This window comes from Pongo pygmaeus, chromosome 10 (genome assembly GCF_028885625.2).
Source record: "Pongo pygmaeus isolate AG05252 chromosome 10, NHGRI_mPonPyg2-v2.0_pri, whole genome shotgun sequence".
Classification (NCBI taxonomy): domain Eukaryota; kingdom Metazoa; phylum Chordata; class Mammalia; order Primates; family Hominidae; genus Pongo; species Pongo pygmaeus.
Window position 1 is genome coordinate 20,866,417 of NC_072383.2, and position 12,874 is coordinate 20,879,290.

General features: G+C 40.0%; 1 protein-coding gene across 1 annotated transcript in view; it reads left to right on the forward strand.

Annotated features, from left to right (window-relative positions):
- Positions 1-8,919: 8,919 nt before the first annotated feature.
- Positions 8,920-12,874, forward strand: part of PDE3A (phosphodiesterase 3A) — a 306,681-nt gene continuing 302,726 nt past the window's right edge. The window contains exon 1 of the mRNA XM_054443419.2: positions 8,920-10,101. Within this exon, the coding sequence (XP_054299394.1) occupies positions 9,139-10,101 (963 nt within the window). The 5' untranslated portion in view covers positions 8,920-9,138. The remainder of the gene's footprint in view (positions 10,102-12,874) is intronic.

The following is a 12,874-nucleotide window of genomic DNA, read 5'->3' on the forward strand; positions in this document are numbered from 1 at the left end:
TGGGGAGGCCTCAGGAAGCTTCCAATCATGGCAGAAGGCACAGGGGGAGTGAGGCATCTCACATGGTGGGAGCAGGAGCAAGACAGAGTGAGGGGAGGTGCTACACACTTTTAAGTAATCAGATCTTGTGAGAACTCTATCACGAGAACAGATGGTGATAAACCACTTATGAAGGATCTGACCCCATGATCCATCACGTCCCACCAGGCCCCATCTCCAACACTGATGATTACAGTTTGACATGAGATTTGGGTGGGGACATAGATCCAAACCACATTAGGACACCTCCATGAATTCTCTGAGTTTCAGTCATATTTTCCCTATCTATCTTGATTGTGCAGCAGTAACCCTATCCGGTCATGAAAATCAGCATGGTAACTCCTTTGCTTGCTAGTCTACTGGCACGTGATGCCTAATATGTTTAGGCAACATCCAAAGTTTTGGGTATAGTGAAACACTGTGTTCCTAGGTAAAAGATCTGCCCCAACCACCCTCTCCTCCCAATTGTATGAAGCTGTATGAGGTCATTTTATATTCTGTCAGGCTATCATCTTCCGGACTGCCACAATGTGTGTGAGCCAAGTACTCTCGGCAGCCAGAAGGTGCTGAGCAGAGACCAGAAATAGGATGTCACTGGTGTGTACAGCCTAGGGAATATGGGAAGGTAACCGATAGCATCTGCTATAGTGATATTATAAAATATTTGTTATAAAAGGAGGCATTCAATATGAGGCTGATAACCACCAATCTATACTATGAACTATACATTTATGTTATGTAATTTCATCTTGATAGCTGGACTCCTGATTTTATCACTCGAAGTAACCTCTTATATTATCATTTAAAAACCAAAAGTTTTTACATAAGGAAGAATTGAGGACAGAGAAAAGGTATAAAACAAATGTAACCTTGTGTCCTCCCAATTTTCAGGACCTTTTAACCGAGGATAGAAAAAGACATTGTAAATGTGAGCAGGACTTGAAATACTCAGTTACTGAGCACCATATGTGAGTTTTCCACAATCAAGTGGTAACAGAGAGTAGTCTGTTCAGATCCCACTTAGTTCTACTGCTTGGGTGCAAGAGAGAACTTAATTTAGCCTAGCTGTCGGCCCAAATATATTGGTTAAATTATTGCCATTTTCATTTAGAGGCAGCTGAGAAAATATACGCCAATTACTCCCAGTGACCACTGGACTCAAGATGTCTTTTCATTCATTAATTGTTAAGGATTGGACTTTTGTAAGAGTGGGTGATGGTGCACGCTCTCTCTCTCTTTCTGTCATTTAACACCTCCTTCACAGGGGTGTTATGCGGATTTCTGCCTGTGTGGTAACGAGGTTCAGTAGCCTGCTTGGAATTTCCCAGTGGAAAAGGTGTTATAAAATTTCAAAATAAAAAATATACGACTACTAATAAGGATGTTGATCTTGAAATGCAATATGAAAACCAGAGACTGGAAATTTAAAATTTGTAATGAAATGCTCTAAAGCTGTGATCTCTTCTGACCCTGGGAGTTCAGCAGGGGTGGGCCCAGGGAAGACTTGGATGGAGGATGCTGCAGGATGTGGTGGCGGTGATTCAGTAGGTGGCCCTCTTCCATCCCAAGGTGGTGCTGAGCCAACTTCAGCCTGGGTTATGGAGCACTGAGCTACAAGAGAACCATCTATTGGATGAGATGTATGACTGAGGTTCTGACCACTTCTGCTCATTAAAAATTCCAAGGCATTTTTATAAGGTTAAGGATGCATCCTTGTGTTCTACAATCTTGTTCCAATTGGGTAGGAATATTGGCTTTTTGGTAAGGTCTAGAAGAAAGAAGATGTATGGAAATTTTAGTAGAATGATTAACATTTCTATGGGAGAAAATTCAGACAGATTGATTCAAAATTTTATCGTGAACTCTATTTTATAGAGCAGTAAAACAAAACACCTGTTTGAGTGACTTTCTTGTTGGGGTATAAATGTATTTGTAGATGAGAAATCCCTTTTTCTCAAATAAACCTATATGAGTAAATTTAAGGGAACTCTCCAATATTAATATGCAGTAATGAAATGACTTGTACAGGTTTCTTCTGGGCTTTTCTTCAGTCCCTTGAATAATTGATATTTGAGGTACGAAATTGGATAAGATACATTGTGAGTGATAATAATTATTTTAATTTAGAATAATCTGAGACCTTTCTCTGGCCCTTTTTAACTATGTGTCACCCATAACTTCCAGAACTCTTAATTATGTATTATCTATATCTTTTTATGTACTATATTAATTATAATAACAAAATCAGAACAATGCCAAATTAGCTCTCAATAGTAAATGGACTAAAATTTCTCATTGATGGATCTTTAGAAAGCAAAAAACAAAACAAATAAGAAATAAAATTAAAAAATCAATGTGAAGATTTGGTCAGGAAGAGGAGACATTATCAGAGAAAACTCACATTCTTACCTATATTTTGGAGGTCCTCCCTTTTCTGGAATGGCAGAACCACATTTATTTCTTCCATGCATCACTTACTGTTCTTACTGAGCTCAAAATGCCCTATTTCTAGATTTTGGCTAAAGGAACTCATTGAGCCTAAGCTCTGTATGTAATTTGCCATTTCTGTGGAAAGTTACCATAGTTCTGTGGTTCCGGTAGAATGAAAAAAATGCCTTACAGTTTCAGGCAGAGAACAACTCAGATTAACTAGTATGAGCACTTCCTTCTTAGTCACTGAATACAAGATATTGATTATACTGACAGTCTCAGATGATGCTTCTTTTCTGAACTTCGTATTAGTGGGAGAGATAATAAACATTAAGCATTTTGATTTTTGTATTTGAGTCTAAGTCTTTAAGTGTAAATAATAAGTATTTTTAGACACTGATTATTTCTTTTCTACAGGTTCTACAGGTAATTATTTTTTAAATACTGTATTTTAACACTTTTTCTCTACTCTCACAACATAGTTGTTGTGTGAGAGCCAACTAGACATTTCATAATCATAAATGAAATTGCCCTTTTGAGGCTAAAGCTTTGGGGGAGGAAAGAATTTGAGAGATGATATAACAAATAGCCCTAGATTCTGTAAGATCCAACACAGCCACAAATAAAAACAGAATTGTAAATATAAGTAAGATAAGATAACTAGTCAAGTGACAGCATTTTTAATTATATTTACATAAAGATGAGTGATTATTTAACTCATTTTAAAATTCCATTCTAATTTTAAATGTGCATTCTCCTTAGATAGTTATAAAGGAAAAGAGCAGTAGGTGATCAATTACTCAGGGAAGATTTTCAATTAGTAAATTATCTGTGTTCTTTCTTTCGATTTTCCCTTCTATTAATTGCCTAATTTTAGACATTTGGCTGCTTATTAGAATTTCCTCCAAAATGATAAGGTAGCTTAAAACACTCCATTAATATTTAGAAACCTTGATAGATTTCATGCAAAAGAGCATCACATTTATAGATCAAGGATGTTTCTACACTGTATATAAATTTTGTCCTGGAATCCTTCTGTCATATGTATAAAAAGTAGTAGTTTGGGTGCTATTATAACACTTACAGGTAAGTAAAACTAACTTTAAAATGCAGTGGTGTTGAAATATAACAAAGAAATAGGCTATACTTATATTTTCCTTTCTATCAACAACCTTCATAGTTTTTCTCAATAATACACTCTAGCTTAAAAATGCAAATCATCCTTAATTTCTAACATTTTAGACTGGCCTGTACATCAGTAGCTGCTGTAAACCTGAACTATTTGCTCATGAAGTCAATAAGAGCTCAGCCTTTGACTGTTTATCAGCAATTTATTGGGCAGGCACTGCATTTTGAGTGGCAGCGTTAAAAAAAAAAAAAAAAGGCAGATGATGCGTCTAAAAATGCAAGGTTTCTGCATTTTTCCCTGACTATATGTGAAATAATAAGTATTAATAAGGTCCGTCTTGGCAAAATGTTTACTCTTTTAAATCTTAAGTTAATCCCCTATTATTGTTAATTGGCACAGTTGGAGACTATGTCATAAATCGTGATGTGAGCTATGACATCTTAGTCACTCATATTTAGGTATATTACTGAAATGCAGCTTTATATTGCTTTATCCCTAAGCCTACCAGAAAACTGCTATAGATTGCAGACATTTCATCAGGTAATCAATACAAAGTTTTCAAAACTTTGACAATTACCTATTTCTCTAATAGATGAGTAATTTAAGTATTGATATAAGCTTGCACTGCTAACAATGTTTTGGTCAATGACAAACCACATATACCACAGTGGTCCCATATGATTGTAATATGGTACTTTGTGCCCTTTCTATGTTTAGACACACAAACATTTACCATTGTGTTACAATTGCCTACAGTATTTAATACCGTAACATGCTGTACACGTTTGTAGCCTAGGGGCAATAGGCTACACCATATAACCAAGGTGTGTAGTAGGTCACACATCTGGTTTGTGTAAGTATACTCTGTGATGTTCACATGATGAAATCACCTGATGACACATTACCCAATCTCAGGTGTTCTTTCATAGCAACAGTAAACAGACTGAGACAAGCTTCCACCATGTGCCAGGCACTATTCTGGTAATTGGAGATACACAGCAAACAAGACAGATATTCATAGTCCTTGTTCACATGGCACTAACACCCTAGTGAACAGAGATAAATGATAAGTGAGAAAACAAATAAATGAACAAGACCATTTTGTATAGTGATAAGTGCTATAAATATAATGAAACAGGATAGTATGATAGTGAAAGAAAAAGTGTGTATGTGCACATGGGGTGTCCAAAAAGTTTTTGATAAGATTCTTGGAAAAAAAGCCTTTCTAAAATAAAGTAACATTTGAGGTTAGACTTGATGGAGCACAAGGGGCCAGCTATGTGAAAATCTCTGGATACCAAGGCCCTGAACAGGGTTTCCCATTTCACATGGATGAAGAACACAAAGGTGGCTTGAGGTATTAGAGATGCATTCTCCATTCCTGTAGACACTAGCCAAGCGAATGTATTAAAATTTAAAATAAAATACAAAAGTTCAGCTCCTCAGTGACACCAACCATGGTTCAAGTATTCAATGGCCACATGTGGTTAGTGGCTACCATGTTGGACAGCAGAGGGTCTATTTGTCACTGAAGAAAGTTCTAGTAAATAGTGCTGCACCAGTGAAGTAGGAGCATTAGAACAGGAGGACAGGTCAGAGAGAATTACTTGGAAAGATCATGAAGGTCCTTGTAGGACTGTCATGAGGACTGTGATGAGGACTGGATTCTGCAAGTACAATGGGTAGCCTTTGGGTAGTTTTAAATAGGGGAGGGACATAGTTCAATTTATACTTTTAAAGTATTACTCTGCTATATAGAAAATGAATTATAAGTAGGGCAAAATCAGTTAGTTACTGTACTTGTCCTGGCCAAGGAAGATGATGGGTCTTTGGCAGGTTATTAGAAGAGGGACAGTGAAAAGTAAATGGATTTAGAATATATCTTAGAGACAGGATCAAGTGGGTTTCCTAATCAACTCAAAGTAAAGCAAGATAAACAAAGGAAAGAATCAAGAGCAGTTCCCTCTTCTGGGGCCTGAGCAACTAGGTAGATGGTTATGTTCTCTACTAGGATGTAACAAGATTGAGAAAATATCGTTTGGGTGGGTAGGGGATAGGGAGGAAGGGAATTGTAAGTCAAGAATTCTGTTTTGGATACCTTCTATTTTAGGTACCTATTAGATATAAATATATAATAATCAGATAGGTAGCAGAGAATGATTGAACCCATACTACGGAACGTAAACTTACTGAATTTTACAATAGAATCCCCTGACGCTTAACTATATTTAATAAAGCTCAAATGTGAAAGGTTAGATCCTCTTCCCAAAAAACTATAAAAACATGTTTGCTAGATTTGACTAAGTGGAAGATTTATCGAGTAAAATTTAAATTTTTATTTCTGTTGTCCATGCTCTACTATTTTTCTGCATGTACAACATTTTCCTAATTCTTTGTCTGTGTTGTCGCTTTGTTGAATTAGGACTCACCACTATCTGTAGAAAATGGGCAGTGTTTATATGTGATTGCTTCCTATCCAGCGTATGTATTGCAGCTCATTTCATTTAATATACTCTGCTGAAGGTACATTATTAGTCGCTTCTTTCAGTTAGTATAGCCCTGCAGGTTTCTGCATCTCTCTAACATTAGCATTTTGTTGCCTTTGTTCACTTGCCTCTGGATTCTGGATGGTATGGGGAGAAAAATCCATCTTCTTTCCTTTTGATGGGACAAATAACTTTTTGATTACGATTTGTTAAGAAACCTGGATGCCAGGACATTGTCTCCTTATTTCATTGAAGAGTTCCAGGATGTTATTAACACATGGATTTAGAATATTCTTGTTTTGCCATTAGCAAATGCCATTTTTTCCTGTTACAACTTTTAAAAAAGTCTGCTTCCCATACCTTAAGTGTTCAGTTTTTATGATAATATTATATTAAATTTTCTAAAGAACTGAGATAATTGTGGGGGTAGGGGACAGATAAAATTGAAATATTCTAAAATTTCCCTTACTATGCTTTTCTTTTTAACCTTGATATGTGCCAGATTTTTAGTTTATTATTTTAATGTTATTTTTGATGCCAACAGATATGAACGATTTTCCAATCAAGGTTTTTCATTCCGATGTGTCCCAGGTAGGATCTGGCATATGCATCATATGTCTAAAAAGGAAACTCATGAAAGTATGTGTGCGTGCTAGGGGGCTCATTTGTCTTTGGCAAAGACATTGCTGCTCCTGTTTCCTTAATTATTAAACAGATGGTGCCCACTGCCATTGACTAGCTGCCCAACTCATACTCCTGTGTGGTAGCACAATTCTGGACATCTGACAGAGAGAAGCTGTACCTTTATAGTTTCTCATATCTCCTTATGTCATAATATTAATATCTGCCTTCTACTAGAACAGGCTGCTTCCCATGAAGCTGTTTAAAACTTAAGCCATCTTCTTCCCCTGTCCCCATAAATTAATTTTATCTCAAGGATCTCCTTTTGGCTTTTTTTATTGCTTCATGTCTACATACAAAATACAGTGGCATATTGAATCAATTAACTAAATGCTCTAAGCTGCAAATGCACTTTAACCTGGAATGTCAAGATAATTAAGACAAAATTGGATTATTAGGATTATTATTAGTGAGGGCAAATGACAGCTAAGATAGCCATGTTAAAAGTGGAGTATCATATTCTTGTTTTAGTTTTAAAAAGACAACTAGATCCCAAGGAACATCAATAGAGTTTAAGTCCATTGAACAGATATTGAATTATTTTTCATAATCTGCCAAAAAAAGTTAGCTTGAAAATTTTCTTTTGGTTTCTCAAATATCACACTGCTGCAGTACATGAAACTTTACTCATTAATAACTAAGGTCCTGATTTTTTTCATATGCTTTGCTCGAAGATGTAGTATTTTGCAGCCATGGACAGTCTTTTAAGATCTCTCCTAGTGTTAACCGACCTATCCTCACCTCTCCCTTGAGATTTTTCTTTATTTTTTGATGAACTATCTGGGCTTTTAAACTTTGTTAACCTTTTTTGAGGATACGGTCACTTAATCTCAATGTAAATTTACTTTCCACAGTCAAAAACTATTGTGTAATACTCATACACCGGATTTAAATGACTGCTGCCTCTCCTTCCTTTCTTTTTATAATATTGTGGTCTAGGTAAGGCTGATTCTTCCATCATTTGAACCAACAGACCAGGCTTGGGTTCTCATAAAACAGACCTTCCAGCAGGAGCGACCAAAGGATTACAATGTCACCTGAAATTGGACTGCTCTTGTACCTGACTTGGGAACATCTTTGAATCAGACAGTAGAAGTGGCTGTCATTTTCAGGGACAGTAGAAAGTATGTTGGCTCTCATTTGCCAAGTAGGCAAACACAATTTTTTTTTTTTCTTTTCCCTCCAACGTTCTAGGGAGCTCAGCCTCAGGGCTAGCCGCAGCCCCCCACACCCCGGGGCTGCGGTGGGCTGAGCGGTGGATCAGCCTCAGCAGCCTCTGCTCCAGCCTGTAGGGTGAACCGGCCACTTTCCCAGCAAAGGAGCAATCGAGCTGAGGGTAGCGCCTCCTCCGGAGGAGGGGGCGGGAGCTCGGCTGAGAAAGCTTTCCTAGGGAGTTGCCTTAAAGAAAGAAAGCGGAATTGTCGATCACTCCAGTTGCCAGTTTTATACAATTTTAAGCAGTCGTCTCCACTCGTTTCCCCTTTGCAAAACTGCAAATCACCACCAACCTTGCATCAAATAGAAGTGGGGAGGAAAAAAAAAAAAGCAAATCTCCTTCTCCCTTCTCACCCTCCCTTTCTTCTCACCCTCCCTTCCTCTGTTGCTCGCTCCTTCTCCCTCCCTCCCTTCTGCGGCTGCCGCTAGTCTCTTGGTCTGGCTGTCTCTCCGACGGGACTTAGCAACTTCTTATTTCTCAGCCCCTTTTCCATTTTTTTTCCATCCTTTGCCATGAATTGGATTGACAGAGGCGGGGGAGGCTTTGCTTTCTGCCCCAGGGAATGGCGATTCGCGTCCTGGGGCCGTGCCGGGGAGAATCGGCCGAGGAGAAAGAAAGAGTGATAGAAAAAGAGCTGCAGGAAGGAAGAGAAGGGAGACCTCCATCTGCCGCGGGCCCGGCGCGCTGCAGCGCAGCGCCGAGCTGCGCCTCGGAATGGCCCGGAGCCCGCCCTGCGCCCCCGGCTTCTCCAGCGTCAGCGGCTCCTGCGCGCGGGATGCATTGGGCAATTTTTGAAATCCTGAAGTAGGAAGAGACCCCGGAGGATATAAGTCGGGGGTGGGGGTGGAGCAGAGAATCTGTAAAAGATATTCAAAGAGAGAAAAGGGGAATCCTGATCGTTTCTGCCCGTGCTTGCTTTCAACTTGAGCGTGCTAGCTTTTAACTTGAAAAAGTCTCATTGGAGCATCTAGCATTCTCCAGGAGTTATTCGAAAGCTAAAACTTTGAGTGGATTGTGGGCCTGGGAAGAAGAAGGATTCCGAGGGTGGAATTGGGAAGAGCGTGCGTGCGTGTGTGTGTGTGTGCGCGCGCGCGAGTGGGTCGGGGCGGGGGCGTTGGGGGGCCACTGGGAATTCGGTGAAGAGGGCACCCCATACCATGGCAGTGCCCAGCGACGCTGCACGAGTCAGGGACAAGCCCGTCCACAGTGGGGTGAGTCAAGCCCCCACGGCGGGCCGGGACTGCCACCATCGTGCGGACCCCGCATCGCCGCGGGACTCGGGCTGCCGTGGCTGCTGGGGAGACCTGGTGCTGCAGCCGCTCCGGCGCTCTCGGAAACTTTCCTCCGCGCTGTGCGCGGGCTCCCTGTCCTTTCTGCTGGCGCTGCTGGTGAGGCTGGTCCGCGGGGAGGTCGGATGTGACCTGGAGCAGTGTAAGGAGGCGGCGGCGGCGGAGGAGGAGGAGGAAGCAGCCCCGGGAGCAGAAGGGGGCGTCTTCCCGGGGCCTCGGGGAGGTGCTCCCGGGGGCGGCGCGCGGCTCAGCCCCTGGCTGCAGCCCTCGGCGCTGCTCTTCAGTCTCCTGTGTGCCTTCTTCTGGATGGGCTTGTACCTCCTGCGCGCCGGGGTGCGCCTGCCTCTGGCTGTCGCGCTGCTGGCCGCCTGCTGCGGGGGGGAAGCGCTCGTCCAGATTGGGCTGGGCGTCGGGGAGGATCACTTACTCTCACTCCCCGCCGCGGGGGTGGTGCTCAGCTGCTTGGCCGCCGCGACATGGCTGGTGCTGAGGCTGAGGCTGGGCGTCCTCATGATCGCCTTGACTAGCGCGGTCAGGACCGTGTCCCTCATTTCCTTAGAGAGGTTCAAGGTCGCCTGGAGACCTTACCTGGCGTACTTGGCCGGCGTGCTGGGGATCCTCTTGGCCAGGTACGTGGAACAAATCTTGCCGCAGTCCGCGGAGGCGGCTCCAAGGGAGCACTTGGGGTCCCAGCTGATTGCTGGGACCAAGGAAGATATCCCGGTGTTTAAGAGGAGGAGGCGGTCCAGCTCCGTCGTGTCCGCCGAGATGTCCGGCTGCAGCAGCAAGTCCCATCGGAGGACCTCCCTGCCCTGTATACCGAGGGAACAGGTAAGCACTGGCAACTCCTCTCTCGGCTCTTGGGGAAACTTGAAACACTTGGGAACCGGCGCAGAGTGGAGAGAATCTGAGCGCTGGGAACTAAAGGGAACATAGCCTAGAAAAGTGGTCTAACTTAAGAATTAATAAGAAACTAGCAGGTTTTTTCCCCCCTCTCTTTCACACAGTAGTTTTATAACCTGAACAACTGAAACACGATTAACAAAACTAGGTGGCATGTGTAGAGTCTTCCACAGCTGGGCCAACTTTTTAGATCTGCTACACCTGGTGTATGGCTTGCCTACTCTTTTCAGTACTCTTACGCTTTCTTTCCTTAGCAGAAATTTTAGAATTAAGTTTAGATTTTAGCAATGAGTGATTTTTTTAACACATAGATTTTACTAGATTTCTACTTTTTAAAAAGTAAAATCTCTTTTTAATGAAATGATATTAAACATTTATGAAAACCAGTAAAAAGATTCTAGAGCAAAGCCAGCTATGCTTGAAGGTGAGGAATTGATACACATTTTCTGGTTTTGCAGTAAGTTTTATTTGGAAAGACTGCAGCTGATGGTGCCCAATTTGTTTTTAAATATAATTTAGGGGCATACATTATTACATGCTAGTGTGTTTTGTATCACAAACTTCAACTTGGGGTATAATATGTGTGAACTTTGGAATTGTTCAAAATTGTCAACTGCGTTTTAGTGTCAACTAAAACCAAAACAGTTCTCTTTAGTATGTGCATACTTAAGTGGATATTTATAAATTCAAATGGATTTATGCAGATTTTACAGGAAATATTAATTCGGGAGGCCATTTCTAAGATTGCTGGAGATGGATATCTTCCCACAACGTGGGAGGAGGAGGAACCTGGGATTATAAAGTTGTAAATAAAACTTTAGTCACTTTTGGGGATGAGTCTCCTTATTATCATTAAATGATTTAAAACTATAGAACAGTTGCTATAAAGGGCATAAAAGAACAAATCCCGATTTTAAATGCATACTGTGTCTAAAAAAGCATACCGAAGTGTATGCCTCTCTAGTTGAAGCAGATTTGTTCACCTCTCTATTTGAAGTGGATTTGACACTTGATGGGGAGGAGGAGCTGGTTGGATACAGCAAGTGGAAATTTATACTTTTCCCTTTAAATTAATGCCTACCTATGGTACTATTAGGACTACTTTAGGGAGCAAGAGAATATCCTAAGATAAAGTAAGCTTTTTCTTTTTAGGTTATTCTGTGGATAATCATTTGGGTATTTCTAAGAAATAGCAGTCACCATATGGTGTGGGTGGCTAGTTTGTTTCTGAAATGGAGTTGATTACACAGATCTATGGCTGTTTGACATTATTTAGCAGAGTAGATGACAGCATCATAGTCTGTTTATTTTAAAGCAAATGTAGTTATTTGCTTTTTGCTTAGATAAAACAAATGTTTCTTGTGTTTAAGCTTACTCTAAGAGTGGAGGAGAAAGCAGGCCAATGACTGATAGTTTTGATAAAAATTTGGAAATTGTTAAGATGAAGTAAGTTATCTATTTGAGGGTAAACTAACCATTTTAATTTCTTTTCACAGTTATGGGAGAGAATGTCTTAAATGAAAACACCACAGCTTTAAGTATGTTCAGAATACACTATTCATTAACTTATAGGGAAATATGATGTTACTATTGCAAAATTCACAACCATAATTTCTAAGGAAAATCTGGGATTTAATCACAACTTGATTCCAATTGATATCATTTACCCTGTGGAATTATTTTTTTAAATTTTATATTAACATTTATAAGTTAAGAAATTAAGGGTGGATAGAAGATAAGAAGGTGGTTAGGTAAATTAACCAGCATCGTTCATTTAACCCACACATTTTTATTGGTTTTCTCTGGTTTAAATTGATAAATGGAGAATTTGAATTATCTACAAAGTTATCAAAATAAGCATTGCATATTTAATGTTTTGCTGATTAATGCTGTTGGAAAATGCATAATCGCAATCTATTTCTGTAATTTTCTTTGGTCATTTTTTTTTAAAAGACTGTGTTAATGAAGATTATTCTAAAGTGGGAAACTTTGTCTTATGCTTGATGGAAACACAAGAATACATTTAGCAGAAATTGAGATACTTGAAGTTTTAATGAGGGCATGGGCGAGTGTGTGCGTGTCACTGAAGACTGATTTTTATATATGACCCATTAAAAGTTGTTGCTGAGCATAATTGTGGGGAGTGGGTGGAAACTAACACAGTGTACTATCTTATAAGATAGGACAGTATCTCATATACGTTAGTCTTACTGTGTGAAAAGTTCAGGAGCTACCCACAGTAAATGGCTTATCTGTTTTATCATAAGGAAACAAACTTCTGATTAAGGGTGCAAAGTGTACCACTGTCATTTGCATACTTTGTGAAGTCAAACATCCAAATAATTATAAAATAAGTATATAACACTCCCCTGAATGTCATCTGCTTTTTTTCTGAAGGAATGTCTACTTTCAACTCAAGACAATACTCATAGGCAACAAGTGAATTTTAAATAGTCATTTAAGAACTTAAACGCACAGTCTGTCAGAGTCCTCTTGAGAATTTATTTGCACTTTGCTCATTGTGAGGCTTACCAGTGAGAGAATTTCATCATTTTCTTCTCTGTATGAATGGCAGTGGCTAGTTACTTATGAACTATCCCTCCTCAGTGACCCTCAGTTCCAAAAGTGCAAAGAGAATATATGATAAAAATTGTCGTAAGAGAAACCAATTGACAGATACATTTTTCTCTCTCCCTCCCTT